At 40.8% G+C, this 20,035-nt stretch overlaps 1 protein-coding gene across 1 annotated transcript in view; it reads left to right on the top strand.

The window, feature by feature from the left end:
• The window catches only part of HHLA1 (HHLA1 neighbor of OC90), an 81,879-nt gene that overhangs the window by 24,814 nt on the left and 37,030 nt on the right, over positions 1-20,035 (top strand). Inside the window, exons 6-9 of the mRNA XM_073632843.1 lie at positions 3,614-3,670; positions 3,757-3,843; positions 6,465-6,554; positions 11,445-12,227. Of these exons, the coding sequence (XP_073488944.1) occupies positions 3,614-3,670; positions 3,757-3,843; positions 6,465-6,554; positions 11,445-12,227 (1,017 nt within the window). The remainder of the gene's footprint in view (positions 1-3,613; positions 3,671-3,756; positions 3,844-6,464; positions 6,555-11,444; positions 12,228-20,035) is intronic.

Below are 20,035 nucleotides of genomic sequence, written 5' to 3'. Positions count from 1 at the left end.
TACCGTCTCTTTAAGACACCCTTTATGTTTAACCAGTGAGTCCAAACAAAAAAACAATAAAAAGTGATTTTTATCACTGTAATAAATTGTATCCTTTGATTGTAGAAGATATCCTTAAGTTTATCCACTCTATGCACCGTGCTTTTACTCTCCTAAAGGATTCGTGCCACCTTCACCAGATGTGCCCTCACCTAATGTAAGATGTAAATAAGCCTTATGGTGCATACACATGACCGGACTTTCCGTTGGAATGAACTCTGACGGTCTTTTTGACGGAGTTCCGATGCAGTTCCGCTGAAACGGACTTGCCTACACACGATCACACCAAAATCCGATCGTTTAGAACGCGATGACGTATGGCGGGACTAGAAAAAGGAAGTTCAATAGCCAGTAACCAATAGCTGCCCTTGCGTCGTTTTTGGTCCATCGGAATAGCATACAGACGAGTGGTTTTCCCGATAGGAAGTGATTCCGTCGGAAAGATTTGAAATATGTTCTATTTCCAGGTCCGTCAGAATTTTAGAAAGAAAAAGTCCGATGAAGCCCACACACGATCGGAATGTCCGACGGAATGTTTCCGTCGGACCTTTTCTGCCGGAAAGTCTGGTCCTATGTACGCGGCATTAGTATATTGCTAATTCCATAAAATCTTATACTCTTCGCTCCGTGCTCCACAAGTGTATCACTCCTCCTGCTGTTTGGCAGCCTCCAAGTCTCCAGCTATTTTTCCACTCAGTACTGAGTCTTCACTGTGCCTGTTTGTAGTGTCTCTCTCCTGCTATGCTAAACAATAAAGCACGGGGAACAGCTTAATTGAGTGCCGCCCCACACACTGTTTCTCCTCCCTGTTGCGCCACAAACTCTATCTACAAATGACCCCACTCTGATCACATCCCTCCTTGTTGTAGAGTTCTATGTAGGGCAGTAGTGCTCTACAACAAGGTTTAATCAAGGCAAAATGGGTTAGAGCCCAACAGAGCAAACATGCTCTACCGCAAACTACCTGGAAGACTGGGAACTGATGCTTTGGCCCAAGTGCCCTTGGAATGTACCAATAATCCTCTAATATAATGAAGCCGGCTACTTAGTAACCTCCATTGCTGCAATTCCTTATTGGTTACATGGCGGGATACAGCAGTAACACGCTAATGCATTTCAGCTGAAACCTTACTCATAGATGATATGAGTAAGGCTTTGGCCGAAACGCGTTGATCAGAGTGAGGACTGGCACTTGTCAAAGCCCTGACTGGGGAGGAGCACTCCACAAAGCGGTTGTATCTTCCTGCATACGCAAGAAGAAGCAACCTATAAAAGATAGTTTATTGCTTGAGTTGCATAACTTAAATATACATCTTAGGGTTAAAATCCCTAATGCTGGCAGGGATACATATGGCAGAAATTTAAAATAAGAAAAAATCATGCTACAAGGATCTAGAAAAAAACAGCAGCTGGCAATACCAAGTAGACCCAAATTGTATATAAAAATTCAGTAAATAAAATTTGCTGTGCTAATGTGTGTACATATTGAAATGAATAGATCAAAACGTACAGTTCATATCATAAAGAAATCATAGAAGTCCCAAGTTGATCAATGTGAAAGTTGTTATTAAGGATAGTGACTTTCCATCATCCGTTCCAAACACCAGTGTTGTGCCACCACCTTAGGTAAAAATGAGACTCTTACCAGAGTAAATGGACTCTTATTAGTAAAAGAGTCACATGCGCTTGTATTACAAGGTGTATAGATTCATCTGGAGACTGTCCACAAGCTGCAGATCCACATGGTTACTCACTCATAATAGTGTCTCATTTGATAAGAGAAGACATCCCATAGGTACATAGAAAAAGAGCCAAGGACAAACATACCCATCAATTGCTGCCAGTGTACCCATCAATTGCTGCCAGTGTGCCCATCATTTGCTGCCTGTGTGCCCATCAATAGCCGCTACTGTGCAGCACAGTGGTGTAGTGGGTAGTACTCTCGCCTAGCAGTAAAGAGGGTCGCTGGTTCAAATCCCAACCACGACACTACCTGCCTGGAGTTTGCATGTTCTCCCTATGCCTGCGTGGGTTTCCTCCAGGTACTCTGGTTTCCTCCCATACTCCAAAGACATGCTGGTAGGTTAATTGGCTTCTGTCCAAAATTGGCCTTAGTATATAAATGGGGACCTTGGATTGAGGGTAGGGACTGATGTGAGTGTGGGATGTACAGGGTTAGGGACAATTGTAGACACACACCCACACTCACTCAGGATGGACTGGTGTCTTAAAGAAAAGAGAAACAGGGGCGCACCAGCCTTGTGCATTATCTTCTAAAACATTTATTGAATACAATTAGTAAAAAGAAACAACTCACAAGCAATTGGTAGAGGAGGCACAACATGAAAGTGCACCGACAAACAGCATGCGACTTAGGATGAGCGAAACCTTCCAGGGATCGTGGAGGAACGCACAGGCATCACAATTAGCTAACGCGTTTCGAAGGGAACGTCCCCTCTTCATCAGAGCTATGCCGTGAACCCTCCAAGCTGGAGGAAGGGGGCGGGATCCACATCGGCCCTTCCGTATTCTGCGCAATCCACTGCCAGCAAGAGCGCCATAATACCGCCCAGCGACGTACAACTGGGGGCGGGACAGCACATGATTGGAGGGCACAGGAGGGAGGGATCATTTGAGGGGGAGGAGCCCCATATCCCATCCTTGTTTCACTGACACCCAGGCACTTATAAATGGGGACTGCTGAAGGAGGGTTCACGGCATAGCTCTGATGAAGAGGGGACGTTCCCTTCTAAACGCGTTAGCTAATTGTGATGCCTGTGCGTTCCTCCATGATCCCTGGAAGGTTTCGCTCATCCTAAGTCGCATGCTGTTTGTCAGTGCACTTTCATGTTGTGCCTCCTCTACCAATTGCTTGTGAGTTGTTTCTTTTTACTAATTGTATTCAATAAATGTTTTAGAAGATAATGCACAAGGCTGGTGCGCCCCTGTTTCACTTTTCTTTTGGTGTCTACTAGGATTCCCCATCCTTGAGGGCAGCAAGGCCTGTGTTGACGTATTAGCTATGTGGTGATCCACCAGTGCGCAGGAGTCATTTTTTTCAGTTTTGCTATTCTACTGGACTGGTGTCTTTATTCAACCTTACTAACTATGTAACTATATAGCTGAAAACCCTTAGAAACACTATTTATTAAAAGTACTAACTACTCAAATGAATAAAAAGAAAGTGCAAATCATCAGATAAAACTCCAGTCCCGGCATGCGATCCAAACACTTTCTAGTCGAGAAGAGCCTGGCGACATCACAAGCGCTGCCTCCGTCCTACACGTTTCGCCAGAACTGACGTCATCATGGGTGAAGGGAATATATATGTCAATAAAAACCTGATAGAGGATCTAACCCTTCCACATAACTTCCTAGACTCCATTAAAAAGTTCCGGCTTTACTTTATCTTTAATCCCTTGTTGCAATAGTAAAACTTTTCCTTTCTTGCTCAACACATTCCAGTAGGTTTATTCCGAATACAAAACTCATGAAATTAACAGAATATTGAATTCTAACGTTCCGAACGAGGTTGTTTTTCCTGATTAATAAGCAATGTCTTTTTTCCTTTCAGTAAGCCAGAGCAATGAATCAGATTGCATATATTTCTGTGTTATGACAGGCAGAACAGGTAACAGAAAATACACTCAGCGAATACAAGAGCCGAGAACAGGGAAATTGTCATATTACTTATGGAAATATTTTTTTTTTCATTAGGACGAAATTTATCCGACTTTTGGGATTTGACAGAAGAGATGCCTGTCGTAAATATTACCTTCCCCCGATCTAATTCTACCATTATGGGTAAGTCATCTCTGTTTTATTTATTTATTTTTCGAATAACTAATTAATATGTTTCTGTACCGCCGACATTATTCTCTGGAAGGGAGAAAAATAAACATGAAACATTTCAATTTCATAAATCGCTGTAATTAAAAAATAACATGATAACTACAGCGAGGCTGGCTTGTTCCCTGCACCTAATTGCTCATTCGTCTCAATAAGTTTGTATTCTTTGTATTTCTCAAACCACTTCCATTTGTCAATCATGTAATCAAGCGAGCACAGCAGAAAACAGCTCATTAAACTGCTTTAGTGAAGTAGAAGCCAATTTAATTTTCATCATATTTATTGTTAACCCACACAGGCAAGGGTGGTCTTCATGAGCTTTAAGGGGTAAACTTAAGTGTATAAGTGCATAATTGTAAAATATACCTTAAAGTTTAACTGTAGGCAAACAAAAGACACAAATTAATGCAGCTCTGTATTTATTAATACATAATTGAAACTGGCTTTTAAAGGCAAGCAGCATAAGAATTTGTTCTAACATCAGCTCCTGCTATATTTTGTGCAACAAAGCTTAGGCTGGGAGAAGGAGAAGCAGCACAAGGAGCCCATCAGCTGTGCTGCAGTGCCATGAAAATGCAAATAGGAATGTAGAGCAGAGTGATAGAGAGATGTGCTCATCAGTCTGTTGTTTCTTCTTTCAATGTCCAGTTTCAGGGTGATGGTGGTGGGGAAGCGAACTTGTAAGTGAAAGTGAAACTGCAGCAGAGAAAGATAAGGTCTCCTGTCCTGCTAGACCGGTCTGCAGACAGTGTGCATTTAGGGGATGCTTGCCTGCAGCTGTACGCAGTGGTGGCTGGTGCTCAAAATACTGTGCCCATCAATTGCCGCCACTGTGCCCATCAAGCGCAGCCACTGTGCCCATCAAACGCAGCCACTGTGCCATAAAACGCAGCCACTGTGCCCATCAAACGCAGCCACTGTGCCATAAAACGCAGCCACTGTGCCCATCAAACGCAGCCACTGTGCCCATAAAACGCACCTACTGTACCCATCAATTGCTGCCAGTGTGCCCATCATTTGCTGCCAGTGTGCCCATCAATAGCCGCTACTGTGCCCTATCATATGTTGCCAGTGTGCCCATCAATAGCTGCTACTCTGCCCCATCAAATGCTGCCAGTGTGCATTGCCCGGCACTTACCAGTCTCACAGGTGCTCAAAATACTGTAAGAAAAACAATAGAATCGCGCTAAATAAATAGTCAAATTGGTTTAAAAATAATCAAACTGTGATAGTAATATATGAACAAACATATAATTAATATAGTGATAGCATCTTGGGCAACCCCCTTACTCATGTGTAATATCACAGTGCTGTGCCATGAAAAATGATAAAATGTGGGAAGCCGGTTTAAATACACTAAACAATAATAGAGAAACCAAGGGGTTAATCCCCGTGAATAAAAAGTCCCTTTGAATAAAGTGATTGGTGCGAGTCAAGTCTTGAGGAGAAAGGATCCACCACCGGTAAAGAAGGGGTGACTGCTTACCGGAGCCCCATGATCCCCCACTACAGAGGATCAGGGGAAGCTGGTATGTAAACACTTCTGCAGAGTGTAATCAACGAGTCAGCTGCTGGACTAATTTAGGGATGATGGCCGTTTTTAAATCTCCTCAGCAAGGCTCCTGATGTTCCCAGCTCTCCTCATAGCAAAATAGGCTCAACCATGGATGTACATAGTGAGAAAGAACACAGGCGCTCCATAGTGTAAAATCAATTGGTTTATTAAAAATATTAAAAACACTTACATCAATGCAAAGTTAGCAAGCCTTGTTCATCTGGTGCGCCGGCCGGTAGCACACAGACTAACCCGTCCTGCTGAACGATCAGTGGAAGACACGTGGTGACGTCAGCGCGTCGCTCGCCCTACGCGGCGTTTCGTGATAGGTCACGTCGTCCAGGGGCACTGGACGACATGACCTATCACAAAATGCCGCGTAGGGCGAGTGACGCGCTGACGTCACCACGTGTCTTCACAGAGCGTGCCATGGCGCGAGAACAGGAGGAGGTACATGGATGCCCTCCTGGCATTTGAGGTCCACGCTGTAGCCATCTTTCGGCTATAGCGCAAATGTCAAGTGTTTAAAGGACAAGTATGGGCTTAAGAACAAAAATAAACCTACATACTTACACCCATGCTGCAGCTATCCCACATCATCTCTAAGACACAGAACTGAGCAATCACATGACCGCTGACCACTCAGTTCTCAGTCTACTCCAAGTGGAGAGCGGTGACTGTCAGAGCTAACTGGAGTACCAGGCTGGGGAGGGGGCATGCGCCATTGGCTCTGGCTCTCAGCTGCATGCTGAGAGGCGGAGCCAGCTCTCAGTCAGGCAGCCAGTTAGATCCTGACAATATTGTTGGGATTCTTTTTCAGCTTGGAGAGCCTCTACCCCATCAGCTGATAACAGGCAATAGCCCGCTATCAGCTGGCTCTGGGTCACAGAAGAGCAAAAGTAAGTGCACTCCTATGACCCACAAGGGAAGCATGGCCAAAAAAAGCTTTGTCCATACTTCTCTTTTAAGTTTTTTCTGGCTTATACATGTGCTATGTAATAAAATGTTCTTTCTCATACAGATGTAGAGACAGTTCTACCAAACTTGATCACATCTGCGGAAAATGCAGAACTTATTATGAAAACTCCCACACAACTCTGGACATTAAGAAGTAAGTGTAAATTTACCTCTATTGTTTAAATATGGTTACTTTTGTAAGAAAGATTTAGATTGAGAAATAAAAGGCAGGATCCAGTAACATCCATAATCATAATGCATGTCAATAATGTATCATGTGGATAGCACTACAAATACATTATGATGTGAAGGTGAGCACCAAAACCAGAATAATCAGAATAAACTCTGACGCTTTTTCTGACGAAGTTCCGACGGATTTCCGCTGAAACACTTGCGTACACACAATCACACCAAAGTCCAATCGCTTAGAACGTGGTGATGTACAACACGTACGTCAGGACTTGAAAAAGGAAGTTAAATAGCCAGTAGCCAATAGCTACCTTTGTGTCGTCTTTGGTCCATCAGAATAGCATACAGACGAACGGTTTTCCCAATAGGAACTGATTCCGTCGGAAAGATTTAAAACATGTTTTATTTCTAGGTTCGTCAGAATTTTTCGAAAGAAAAAGTCTGATGAAGCCCACACACGATCGGAATGTCCAATGAAATGATTCCGTCTGACCTTTTCTGCCGGAAAGTCCGGTCATGTAAACGCGGCATTAGAGGAAGATAAGGAGATAGAAAAGATGGCAGAGAAGGAATAGGTGAAAGTGGAAGATGAGAGTGAAGAAAGCGGAGAGGATGAGGAAGATTGTTAATGTAGGAGGGATACAAAAGAAAGGAAACCATTCCAAAAGAATACAGCTGTGGCCAAAAGTTTTGAGAATGACATAAATATTCGTTTTCACAAAGTCTGCTGCTTCAGTGTTTTTAGATCTTTTTGTCAGATGTTACTATGGTATACTGAAGTATAATTACAGGCATTTCAAAAGCGTCAAAGGCTTTTATTGACAATAACTTTAAGTTTATGCAAAGAGTCAATATTTGCAGTGTTGACCCTTCTTTTTCAAGACCTCTGCAATTCACCCTGGCATGCCGTCAATCAACTTCTGGGCCACATCCTGACTGATTGCTGCCTATTCTTGAATATGCAACGCTTGGAGTTTGACAGAATTTGTGGGGGAGGTTTTGTTCACCCGCCTCTTGAGGATGGACCACAAGTTCTCATTGGGATTAAGATCTGGGGAGTTTCCTGGTCATGGACCCAAAATTTTGATGTTTTGTTCCCCAAGCCACTTAGTTATCACTTTTGCCTTATGACAAGGTGCTCCATCATGCTGGAAAAGGCATTGGTCGCCATCAAACTGTTCTTGGATGGTTGTTAGAAGTTGCTCTCTGAGGAATTTTTGTATCATTCTTTATTCATGTTCTTAGGCAAAATTGTGAGTGAGCCCACTCCCTTGACTGAGAAGCAACCCCACACATGAATGGTCTCAGGATGCTTTACTGTTGGCACGACACAAGATTGATGGTAGCGTTCACCTTTTCTTCTCCAGATGCCCCAAAGGGGATTCATCAGAGAAAATGACTTTACCCCAGTCCTCAGCAGTCCAATCCTTGTACCTTTTGCAGAATATCAGTCTGTCCCTGATGTTTTTACTGAAAAGAAGTGGCTACTTTGCTGCCTATCTTGACACCAGGCCATCCTCCAAAAGTCTTCCCTTCACTGGGCATGCAGATGTTCTCATACCTGCCTGCTGCAATTCCTGTGCAAGCTCTGCACTGGTGGTGCCCCGACCTCACAGCTGAATCAACTGTAGGAGACGGTCCTGGCGCTTGCTGGACTTTCTTGAGCCCTAAAGCCTACTTCACAAATGCAGTGGAAATGTTTTTTTATGGGATTAAGTTCATTTTCATGGCTAAGAGGAACTTTGTAATTAATTGCAATTCATCTGATCATTCTTCATTCTGGAGTATATTCAAATTGCCATCATAAAAACTGAGGTAGCAGACTTTGTGAAAATAATTTTTGTGTCATTCTCAAAACTTATGGCCATGGCTGTACGTTCCTAAGAAAACCTAAAGCCAGCCATACATGGATAGACGGTTCAACAGGGATTTTCAATCCATGAATGGGCACCCTGGTTGTACAAAAGTCGATCTATTAATTGACTTGTGTACAACCAGCCTGTTGTTTATTGTACAACCAGCCTGTCTGTTTTTTACCGAACAATAATGCCCTGTACACACGATAGGATTTTCCGACAACAAATGTTCAATGGGAGCTTGTTGTCGGAAGTTCCGACCGTGTGTAGGCTCCATCAGACATTTTCTGTCAGAATTTCCAACAAACAAAATTTGAGATCTAGATCTCAAATTTTCCGACAACAAAATCCATTGTCAGAAATTTTGATCGTATGTACAAAATTCCGACACACAAAGTTCCACGCATGCTCGGAATCAAGCAGAAGAGCCTCACTGGCTATTGAACTTCATATTTCTTGACTTGTCGTACGTGTTGTACGTCACCGCGTTCTTGACTTTCAGAATTTCATTTGTGTGACTGTGTGTATGCAAGACAAGTTTGAGCCAACATCCGTTGGAAATAAATCCAGGATTTTGTTGTCGGAAAATCCTATCGTGTGTACAGGGCATTAGTGTTGCTGGCTATAGCCCAGATAGCTAGGATAGCTTGCCTCAAACTTGTTAACTTGCTGCACATTTTCACTGCCAATTTATACACTTGCAGAGCACTTGAAGCACAAGTTCTAGGTGACACCTTTCCAATATGTAGCAAATTTGTATGGCAAGTCTCTAGGAAGAGCAAAGTTGCAGTGGTGAGTCTACAGCAAGAGCTCTATCAGTCACAGTGACCCCTGTGGTGGGATGACTGTTGCACAACATATCTGAACCAGAACTTGCAGCAGACTCACAGGAGGTTTGCAAATAAAGTTGATCTTGAATCATGCAGTGCGGACTTGCTGAAATTGTGCAACAAACTTGTGAAGCCTGGCAAGTCTACCAATAGCTTAGCAAGTAGTTTTCAAATTTGCAACTCAATTGCTTGCTATCTGGCAGCCGGCAACACTAATCACTGTGTTCTACCGGCAGGGAGGGCTCCCCGCCTGCAGAACACAATAGCTCTGCTGGAGGGATTTCCCCATCAACACAGTAAGTGTTGATGGGGGTATCAAGCAATAGCCTAATATATGGCCTGCCTGAGAAGATTCAGCAAATTCAGCAAAAAAATAGGTTTCATTTAGTATACTCACTTGCTGTGCACATCTGCCTGAAAGAGATCAGACCATGAACAAGATTATAACAAGCTGAGATATGAAAAAATACTGAAATTGTGTTATGCTGCGTACACACGACCGGACTTTCCGGCAGAAAAGTTCTGACGGAATCATTCCGTCGGACATTCCGATCGCATGTGGGCTTCATCGGACATTTTCTTTCTAAAATTCTGACGGACCTAGAAATAGCACATGTTTCAAATCTTTCCGACGGAATCAGTTCCTATCGGGAAAAATGCTCGTCTGTATGCTATTCCGACGGACCAAAAAAGGCACAAGGGCAGCTATTGGCTAATGGCTATTGAACTTCCTTTTTCTAGTCCTGTCGTACGTAATCGCGTTCTAAACGATCGGACTTTGGTGTGATCGTGTGTAGGCAAGTCCGTTTCAGCAGAAATCCATCGGAACTCCGTCGGAAAGACCGTCGGAGTCTATTCTGACGGAAAGTCCGGTCGTGCGTACGCGGCATTAGGCTCCAGAAATCTACCTTAGCACTGGCAAAAAGGTTCCTGAAGGAACATTAGGTATTATGCATGGCCCAGACTGTGTTTTCCAAGCAAAGCTATTTTCTAAGCCCAGAAGAGCGAGTTCCTGGAGTAAAACACTAGTTTGTTCAGTATCGGATATGGGAGGTTTGCCGGGGGGGGGGGGAATATTTATTTTATTGGAGAAGCTGCAGAGTATTTGTATATGAGATTACTGATGTGCCCATTTCTAGAGTGAGTTATGGTAGGTCAACCAGAGCATTTTATTGAGACTTATTCTCTCTGGACCTATTTTGAGATTATGGTGCTAAGACCAATCTATGATTCTCTAAAGCAGCAACCCCCAACCTTTTTGGCACCAGGGACTGATTTAGTCAAAGACAATTTTTCCATGGACTAGGAAGGGGAAATGGTTCCGGGATGATTCAAGCACATTACATTTATTGTGTACTTTATTTCTATTATTATATTATTACTTTGTAATATATACTAAAATCATTTACGACTCACCATAATGCAGAATCAGTAGCAGCCCTAAGCTTGTTTTCCTGCAACTAAACGGTCCCATCTGGGGGTGATGGGAGACAATGACACACAAAGTGTGTAGCTTTTGTCCATTCTACTCCATAATCTCGTTTTCGTTGCAGAAAACCCTGCTTTACAAAGATAGGATGTTGGAAATTGAAGCAGGCTTTTCAGTGATTTTGTGGCAATCTCATGATATTCCACTTTGACTTTAATCCAAAACAAATGATGATTTGTAGTTGTCTCCAACATACTTTTAAGGCCACTCTCATTGTGATCTCAAGCAGTTAATCCTCTTCTAGCAGGGACAAAGTCAATTCACCTGGGTAATTCACAAATGATAATCTGTATTTGCAGCTGCTGCCCAATGCTAGCATCACCACCTCAGCTCCACCTCAGATCATCAGGCATTAGATTATCCTAAGGAGCGCCCAACCTGGATCCCTCACTGTGCAGTTTACAGTGGGTTTGCGCTCCAATGAGATTCTAATAGGAGGTGGAGCTCAGGCGGTACTGCGAGTGGGAATGTAGGCAATGGTGAGCAGCTGTAAATACAGATAAGGCTTCATTTGGGGGGGGGGGCATTTTGTCATTGTCGCCTTTGGCACTAGATGATCTTGCACCAGCACTGGCCACCACATCTAAGGACTGGTAAGCTGCAATATATTACATTTTGTTTTGGGCTTACATTATGCACATCTTTTATGCTTTTTATAAATATTGTGCATTTCCATTTAGCTACTCCAAGTGCTCCTTTAGAAGCTACTGGTAACCAAGCTATCACAAGAAACCTCACAGGAAATTATGAACCCATCCAGAAAGTGTTTCCTACAACAATCCTAATGGATTTTCCTGGTATTTCAAAGACAAGACAAAATACATCTTTTTCGGACACTCAAGAATATAATTTGGAAGGTCAAAATCAGATTCCTACCAAGCTTCCACAATTGGTATATGGATTTGCCTTAAAAGAACACAAAATTGCTCCTACTAAACTACCTTTGTTGTTGGGAACCATTGAACAAAAAGGCCAACCACCTTCTGACAAAATATCCTTACTACCACAAAATGTTTTAAGAGAACACAGTATATCATTTTTGACCCATAAAACTCAAGAAGTATCATCACATAAATTACCAGGCTGGACAACAATTGCTGCTCTTGAGATGTTACAAAGACCACGTACTGTAATGCCCTTTTGGACAGAAAAAACTCAACAAAAAGGCGCTGTCTCTGTCACTGAAAGAAATATAACTTCGAATGAAGATGTTTCTGCAATGGAAAAAGGTCCTTCAACATGGATCTCAACTCTGAATAGGTCTCCAGAAACTCTGGCTACAGTGCATACCCCATTGAAGACAACTCCACCTAAACATGAAATGCCTGTCATTGTAACTCATCTAAGAGTGGACAGTGAGCGGTTTGAGAAACAAAATGAAGCTACGACAAAAAGGATTTTGTGGTCACAGTTAACAAATGGGAAGAAGAAAAATGTTCCTTCAGAGCCTATAACCTTTGTGGGTAAGCAGTGTTTAATTTAATTAAAGTGAAATGGGAAGGGTTAAAATGTGATTTCAGGTTCCTATTGCTTTCTCTGTCCCTGTTGGGGAATTTCACACAATTTATTGCTGTCACTAGGATAGGGATAGAGTGAAAAAATCTTCAAATGGGGGCACCTGTTTCGGTAACAGTTGTGTTTTACTACTATCTGCTTTGTTTGTGGCGCTTCTGAGACTAATCACAACTCATTGAAAGCCGCATTTGACCTGCAGGTGATCTGCTTATAACCTGCAAAACCTGGTTGAAGCAAACAAAAGCCTATTGACACAGGCATTGGCCCTTTATGGGGATTTCCCTCACTTCCTGTGAGCGACATTTTGTTGTGGATTTCCCCATTTTGTTATGGTCTATCACCTTACAATACATATAGGTGCCATTTTCCTGTAGTCTGTTGGTCACCGCCACTGGGGGAGTAAAAGTCACAGATCAAACAATAATGGTAACAGCAGATGTAGCATCCCTTTACACCAACATTATTTATTTGACATGTGCAATTCGTTTAGTTCCGAATTTGTTTTTTAACAAATTTTGACAAATTTGTTAATTCGGAAATATTCGAACGAAAACCCGTTTAACAAATTTTTCCGAATATTCGTAAATTCAAATATTCGAAAATTCGAAAAATTCGTAAATTTGTAATTTTATAAATTCGTAAATTCATAAATTTGTAAATACTTAAATTCTTAAATTCGAATATTCAAAAATTCGGAAATTCAGAAATTTGAATATTCGGAAATTCGAAAAGTCAGTTGTAGTTTCAGTTGTAGTTGTTGTAGTTTCAGTTGTTGTTGTATTCAGTTATTGTTGTTGTTTTCAGTTGTTGTTGTTTTCAGTTGTTGTTGTTTCAGTTGTTGTTATTTCAGTAATTGTTGCTGATTCTGTTTGTTGTTTCTATTGCTGTTTTAGTAGTTGTTGTTTCAGTAGTTATTTTCAGTTGTTGTTTCAGTTGTAGTTATTGTTTTCAGTTGCTGTTGTTTTCAGTTGTTGTTGTTTCAGTTGTTGTTTTTTTTTGTTTCTGTTGTTGTTTCAGTAGTTGTAGTTGTTTTCAGTTGTAGTTTTCAGTTGTAGTTGTTTCAGTTCTTGTTGTTTGTTTCAGTTAGAACTAATTCATATTCGCTATGCTGACTAACAGCCAAATTTGAAAGGAAATTCCAACACCTATAATTTAATAGTTAGTTATTATTTCAAATTTTCGGATTTTCGTTCTTTTGAATTTTCATATTTTCTTTCTTATTTTCAGATTTTCGAATTTGTGAATTTTTGAATTTCTGAATTTGCAAATTCCTAGATTTCGTTATTTCGGATAATTTGTAACTTTGGATAAATTTGTATTTGCTACATTGACTAACAGCCAAATTTGAAAGGAAATTTCAACACCTATAATTTAATAGTTAATTATTATTTTGAATTTTCGGATTTTCGTTCTTTCGAATTTTTGGATTTTCTTTCTTATTTTTGAATTTGTGAATTTTTGAATTTGTGAATTTGTGATTTTGTGAATTTTCGTATTCCCCTATTTCCATATTTTTGGAATTTACGAATTTTCAAATTTACGAATTTACGAATTTCCATCATCACGAATGACCCAAAAAAAACCGAATGAAACGAAAACGAAAATGAACAAATTTTTCGGCAGGGTGCGTGTCTATTATTTATGAAGGAGCAATGGAGGCTGCAAAATGGGTGCCTAATAAAAGTGGTAAAAAATTTGGAAAGGAAATCCAAAACAAAATGGTAGCCATCTAGATCTATATAAGGATATATAGGAGCGGGGCTACCTGAATGACATCATGACACTCAGGAAAAGCGGAGGACTGGTAAAACACATAGGAAATTTGCATTGGTGTAATATGAGGATTATATACTATAATGCTGGTTATCTTTGGAGCAGTTTAGCATCTTTTTAATGTGAGTGTTACTCTGTAAGCTTGGGAGTGAGAGAATAAAAATTTGTAAGGTTAAAGTGCTATGTAGTGTTTTTCCTGTATTGTGCTGAGCAGAGGAGAAAGGGGCAGTGACCGAACTATCCATAGAAAGAATTGGTTTCTGAACCGAACCCAGGAAGAGGTATTACCACACAGGGAGAACTACCAGTGAGGCCACAGAGATAATAGATGTCCACTATGGGGCACATGAGTCTTATTTGACCATACATAGTATGTGAGGTCAAGGAGTCCAGGTCAAGGCACAACTTGTGGTTGGGACACAGGAATGTGGAGGATAAATGCACAGTGGTGGTGAGAAGCACAACACAAGATATTTTGAGAGACATTATTATTATTGTTTTATAATATTTTATTATACATCATTTGTTTTTGGGTTATGTACATCACATGTCACATTTTGGTATTAAGACTGTGGGGTTGATTTACTAAATTTGGAGAGTGCAAAGTCTGCTGCAGCTCTGCATAGAGACCAATAGGCTTCCATTTTTTTGTTTTTTTTTTGTCAAAGCTTAACTGAACAAGCTGAAGTTAGAAGTTGATTGGCTACCAAGCAGAGCTGCACCAGATATTGCACTCTCCAGTTTTATTAAATCAGCCCCAGTGTTTGATCCTATATGTGGGTGTAGAGAGCGCTACACCATTTAGAAAGCTAGGTCTTCATACCCTTCCTTACAGATCTGGTAGTAGTGAATTTCTTTTACTTTTGATGCAGTGATGGACTCTGTATTCTACAAAATGGATGGTGGTTTCTTTGGTTTGAAGCCTTGATACATGGCGTGGACTTTGTTTTTCCCACAGTGCCTTGAAAAAGTATTTACACCCCTTGAAATTTTCCACATTTTGTCATGCTACAACCAAAAATGTAAATGTATTTTATTGGTGATTTTATGTGATAGACCAACACAAAGTGGCACAGAATTGTGAAGTGGAAGAAAAATGATAAATGGTTTTCAATTTTTTTTACAAATAAATATGTGAAAAGTGTGGTGTGCATTTGTATTCAGCCCCCTTTACTCTGATACCCCTAACTAAAATCTAGTGGCACAAATTGCCTTCAGAAGTCACCTAATTAGTAAATAGAGTCCACCTGTGTGTAATTTAATCTCAGTAATTTAGTAAACATCACAACATAACAACATCGGCGCACTACAAGGTAAATATCTCCTAAATGGCGCACGTTTAAGAGATATTTACAGTACCTATAGGTAAGCCTTATTATAGGCTTACCTATAGGTACAAGTTGCACAGAGGGGTTTACAACCACTTTATTCAGAGAAGCAGCCAAGAGGCCCATGGTAACTCTGGAGGAGCTGCAGAGATCCACAGCTCAGGTGGGAGAATCTGTCCACAGGACAACTATTAGTCGTGCTCTCCACAAATCTGGCCTTTATGGAAGAATAGCAAGAAGAAAGCCATTGTTGAAAGAAAGCCATAGGAAGTCCTGTTTGTAGTTTGCGAGAAGCCATGTGGGGGACACAGCAAATATGTGGAAGAAGGTGCTCTGGTCAGATGAGACCAAAATTGTACTTTTTGGCCTAAAAGCAAAATGATATTTGTGGCGGAAAACTAACACTGCACATCACCCTGAACACACCATCCCCACTGTGAAACATGGTGGTGGTAGCATCATGTTGTGGGGATGCTTTTCTACAACAGGGAAGCTGGTCGGAGTTGATGGGAAGATGGATGGAGCTAAACACAGGGCAATCTTAGAAGAAAACCTTTTTATAGTCTGTAAAAGACTTGAGACTGGGGCGGAGGTTCACCTTCCAGCAGGACAACGACCCTAAACATACAGCCAGAGCTACAATGGAATGGTTTAGATCAAAGCATATTCATGTGTTAGAATGGCCCAGTCAAAGTCAAGACCTAAATCCAATTGAGATTCTTTGACAAAACTTGCTGTTCACAGACGCTCCTCATCCAATCTGACAGAGCTTGAGCTATTTTGCAAAGATGAATGGGAAAAAATGTCACTCTCTAGAGAAAAGCTGATAGAGACATCCCCAAAAAGACTTGCAGCTGTAATTGCAGAGAAAGAGGGTTCTACAAAGTATTGACTCAGGGGGGCTGAATACAAACGTACCCCACACTTTTCACATATTTATTTGTAAAAAAAAATTGAAAACCATTTATTATTTTTCTTCCACTTCACAATTATGTGCCACTTTGTGTTGGTCTATCACATACAATCCCAATAAAATACATTTACGTTTTTGGTTGTAACATGACAAAATGTGAAAAATGTCAAGGGGTATGAATACTTCTTCAAGGCACTGTATGCATTTGGGCCCTTGAGATTATGGGTGGTTATTACACTTTATGTGTTATATCTCGGTGGTCCCTGTAGAGCCCCATATGGATATATGTTTGTTACGGATTAAATTCACCTTGAGACATACAAATATTGTGGGTGTCAAGTGCTCCTTGGAGAAATTAATTGAACGTATCCCCTTTGCTTTACCATCTCAGTGTTTTATTCTCAATTTTGGATTTTGATTTTAAATTAGAGCCCTTTATGCATTAATCATGATACGTTTATTTTTACATGTAGATACATAAGCTGATTTGCACATTTATTTTGAGGTGCACTGCACTTTGTATTATCAATAAATATATACAGTGACGGATCAGTAAACAAAGGTTAATATTTTTTTAAAAGCTATAATAAAAAATATGTTTCTAAAGTGCATATATATATATATATATATATATATATATATATATATATATATATATATATATATATATATATATATATATATATAGTGTCCAAAATAATTATTTGATCTTGTAATGTTTTGATTTTTGTTTGGCAGATTTTGTAAGTTTGCCCACTTACAAAGAAATAATGGGTCTATAATTGTTATCATAGATGTATTTTAAATGATAGAAACAGGATATCAACCAAAAATCTATAAAAAACCCATGATACAAATGTTATAAATTGAGTTGCAGTTCAGTGAGGAAAATAAGTATTTGATCCTCTAATAATTCTGGCTCCCACAGACTGGCTACAGTATGTACTCATGTGGTACACAAATTAGTCCTGTCAATTTAAGAAGGTGCTCCCTATGACAAGTTGTTATGTGTATAAAAGACACCTGTCCACAGAATCTCTTTCTTCCATTCAAACCTCACCATCATAGGGCAAGACCAAAGAGCTGTCAAAGGACGTCAGTGACAAGACTGTAGACCTGCCCAAGGCTGTAATGGGCTACAAGACCACCAGCAAGAAGCTTGGTCAGAAGGAAACAACTGTTGGAGCAATTATTCGCAAATAGAAGAAATAAAAAATAACCATCAATCGCCCTCGGTCTGGAGCTCCATGTAAGATTTTGCCTCATGGGGTAAGGATGATCATGAGACAAGTGAGGGATCAGCCCGGAACTACACAGGAGGAGCTTGTGAATGATCTCAAAGCAGTTGGGACCACAGTCACCAAACAAACCATTGGTAACACAATACTGACTATGACCCTAAGAACACCATTCCTACAGTCGGAGGTAGAAACATTAGGCTTTGGGGCTGTTTCTCTGCTAAAGGTACAGGCTGACTTTGCTGCATTGAGGGGCCAATGTACGGGGCCATGAATTGTAAAATCTTGGATGAGAACCTTCTTTCCTCAGCCAGAACACGGCAGACGGGTTGTGGATGGGTTTTCCATCACGCCAATGGCCCAAAACATACTGCCAAGGCAACAAAGGAGTGGCTCAAGAAGAAGCATAGAACATTTATGGAGGGAGCTGAAACGTTAAGTTGTCAAGCGACAGCCAAGATACTTTAAGAATTTAGAGAAGATATATAAAGAAGAGTGGACCAAAATCCCTCCTGAGATGTGTGCAAACCTGGTCACCAACTACATGAAACGTCTTACCTCTGTGCTTGCCAACAAGGGTTTCTCCACCAAGTAATAAGTCAGGTTTTGCTTGGGGATCAAATACTTGCTTGGGGATCAAATACTTATTTTACTCACTGAACTGCAACTCAATTTATAACATTTGTATCCATAAGTGGGCAAACTTACAAAATCTGCAGGGGATCAAATAATTATTTTCCCCACTGTGTATATATATATATATATATATATACCCGGTTCCCCACCGACGCACGCCGATGTACGTCGGCAGAATGGCACGGCTGGGCAAATGGGTGTACCTGTACGTCCATTTGAATTCCCCGCCATGCCATTGCGTGCGCGCCGCCGCCGGCGCGCGGGCCAGGAGCTCCGAGAGTCTGGTCGGGTCGCGGGTCCCGTGGACTCGATCGCCACGGGGATACCCGCGATCGCCTCACGAGCATCTCCCCGTTCTGCTTAGTGACAAGTGTCACTGATCTTTGCTCCTTGTCATCGGGAGCAGTGATCAGAGTAATGACACTGCTAGCCCCTCCCCCCTACAGTTAGTAATCACGCCCCTAGGACACACTTAACCCCTCCCCGCCCCCTAGTGGTTAACCCCTTCACTGCCAGTGTCATTTACACAGTAATCAGTGCATTTTTAATCGCACTGATCGCTGTATAAATGACAATGGTCCAAAAATGTGTCAAAAATGTCCGGCATGTCCGCCATAACGTCGCAGTCACAATAAAAATCGCTGATCGCCGCCATTACTAGTAAAAAAAAAATTATTAATAAAAATGCCATAAAAAACTATCCCCTATTTAGTAAACGCTATAACTTTTGCGCAAACCAATCAATAAACGCTTATTGGGATTTTTTTTACCAAAAATATGTAGAAGAATACGATCGGCCTAAACTGAGGAAAAATTTTTTTTATATATTTTTGGGGGATATTTATTATAGCAAAATGTAAAAAATAACGCGTTTGTCGCTCTTATTTTGTTTATAGCGCAAAAAATAAAAATCGCAGAAGTGATCAAATACCACCAAAAGAAAGCTCTATTTGTGGGAAAAAAAGTACGTCAATTTTGTTTGGGAGCCACGTCGCAAGACCGCGCAATTGTCAGTTAAAGCGACGCAGTGCCGAATCGCAAAAAACGCTCTGGTCAGGAAGGGGGTAAAATCTTCCGGGGCTGAATCGGTTAAGCTAATGGCTAGTTCAAGAATGGGAAAACAAAAAACTGTTTTACAAGGCATCTAAAGAATCTTTCTAATACTACTGGCTCAGAATTATCAATCTGTAATTATTTTTCTATAGATTCTCAACTGATACCTCAACTGAAACCATCAACAGAAGGACAGAAAATGTCAGTGCATGCATACACACAGTCAAGTGAGTATTTTTTATTCAACAATAATTCTGCCATTGATTATAAAACATTAGTCAGTCTAATGATATAAATATATGACCTGCTTAGACCAGCTTTCTCAATCTTTTTAGCATAGAAATACCTTTCAAATACCTTTTTAAGACTTCATGGTACCTTAGCGTGAACAGTAAGGCCTCATGTACACTGCTGCTGGTAAACGGACGTTTAGGTGCAGTTGGGCATTTTTTTCAGCTGCTCCTGAACTCTCCTCTATGTACACAAGATCGTTTATAGTCGTTTTTAGGCAGTTGCATTTAGAGGCTTTTTTTGGAACCAAAAAAATGCATTCAGAAGCTGTGTTTAGAGGCATTTCAAACGCCAAACGTGGCTAAACGCGGCTACTCGCGTTTAGGCGCGTTTTCGTCTAGTAGCGTTTTTAAAGGGGAAACATTTTATGTATTACTTTTGAGCCTGGAAAACACACCAAAAACACACCAAAAACTCAATTATCACTGTATGCAAGCTTGATATACCATATGATATTCCCCTCATCAGCCAATTATGCTGTATAATACACAACTTGTATTACCTGATGGATATATATGAGAAAG

The sequence above is a fragment of the Aquarana catesbeiana genome, linkage group LG05, assembly GCF_042186555.1.
Source record: "Aquarana catesbeiana isolate 2022-GZ linkage group LG05, ASM4218655v1, whole genome shotgun sequence".
Taxonomy (NCBI): Eukaryota; Metazoa; Chordata; class Amphibia; order Anura; family Ranidae; genus Aquarana; species Aquarana catesbeiana.
This window is presented reverse-complemented; position numbering and strand designations above follow the sequence as displayed.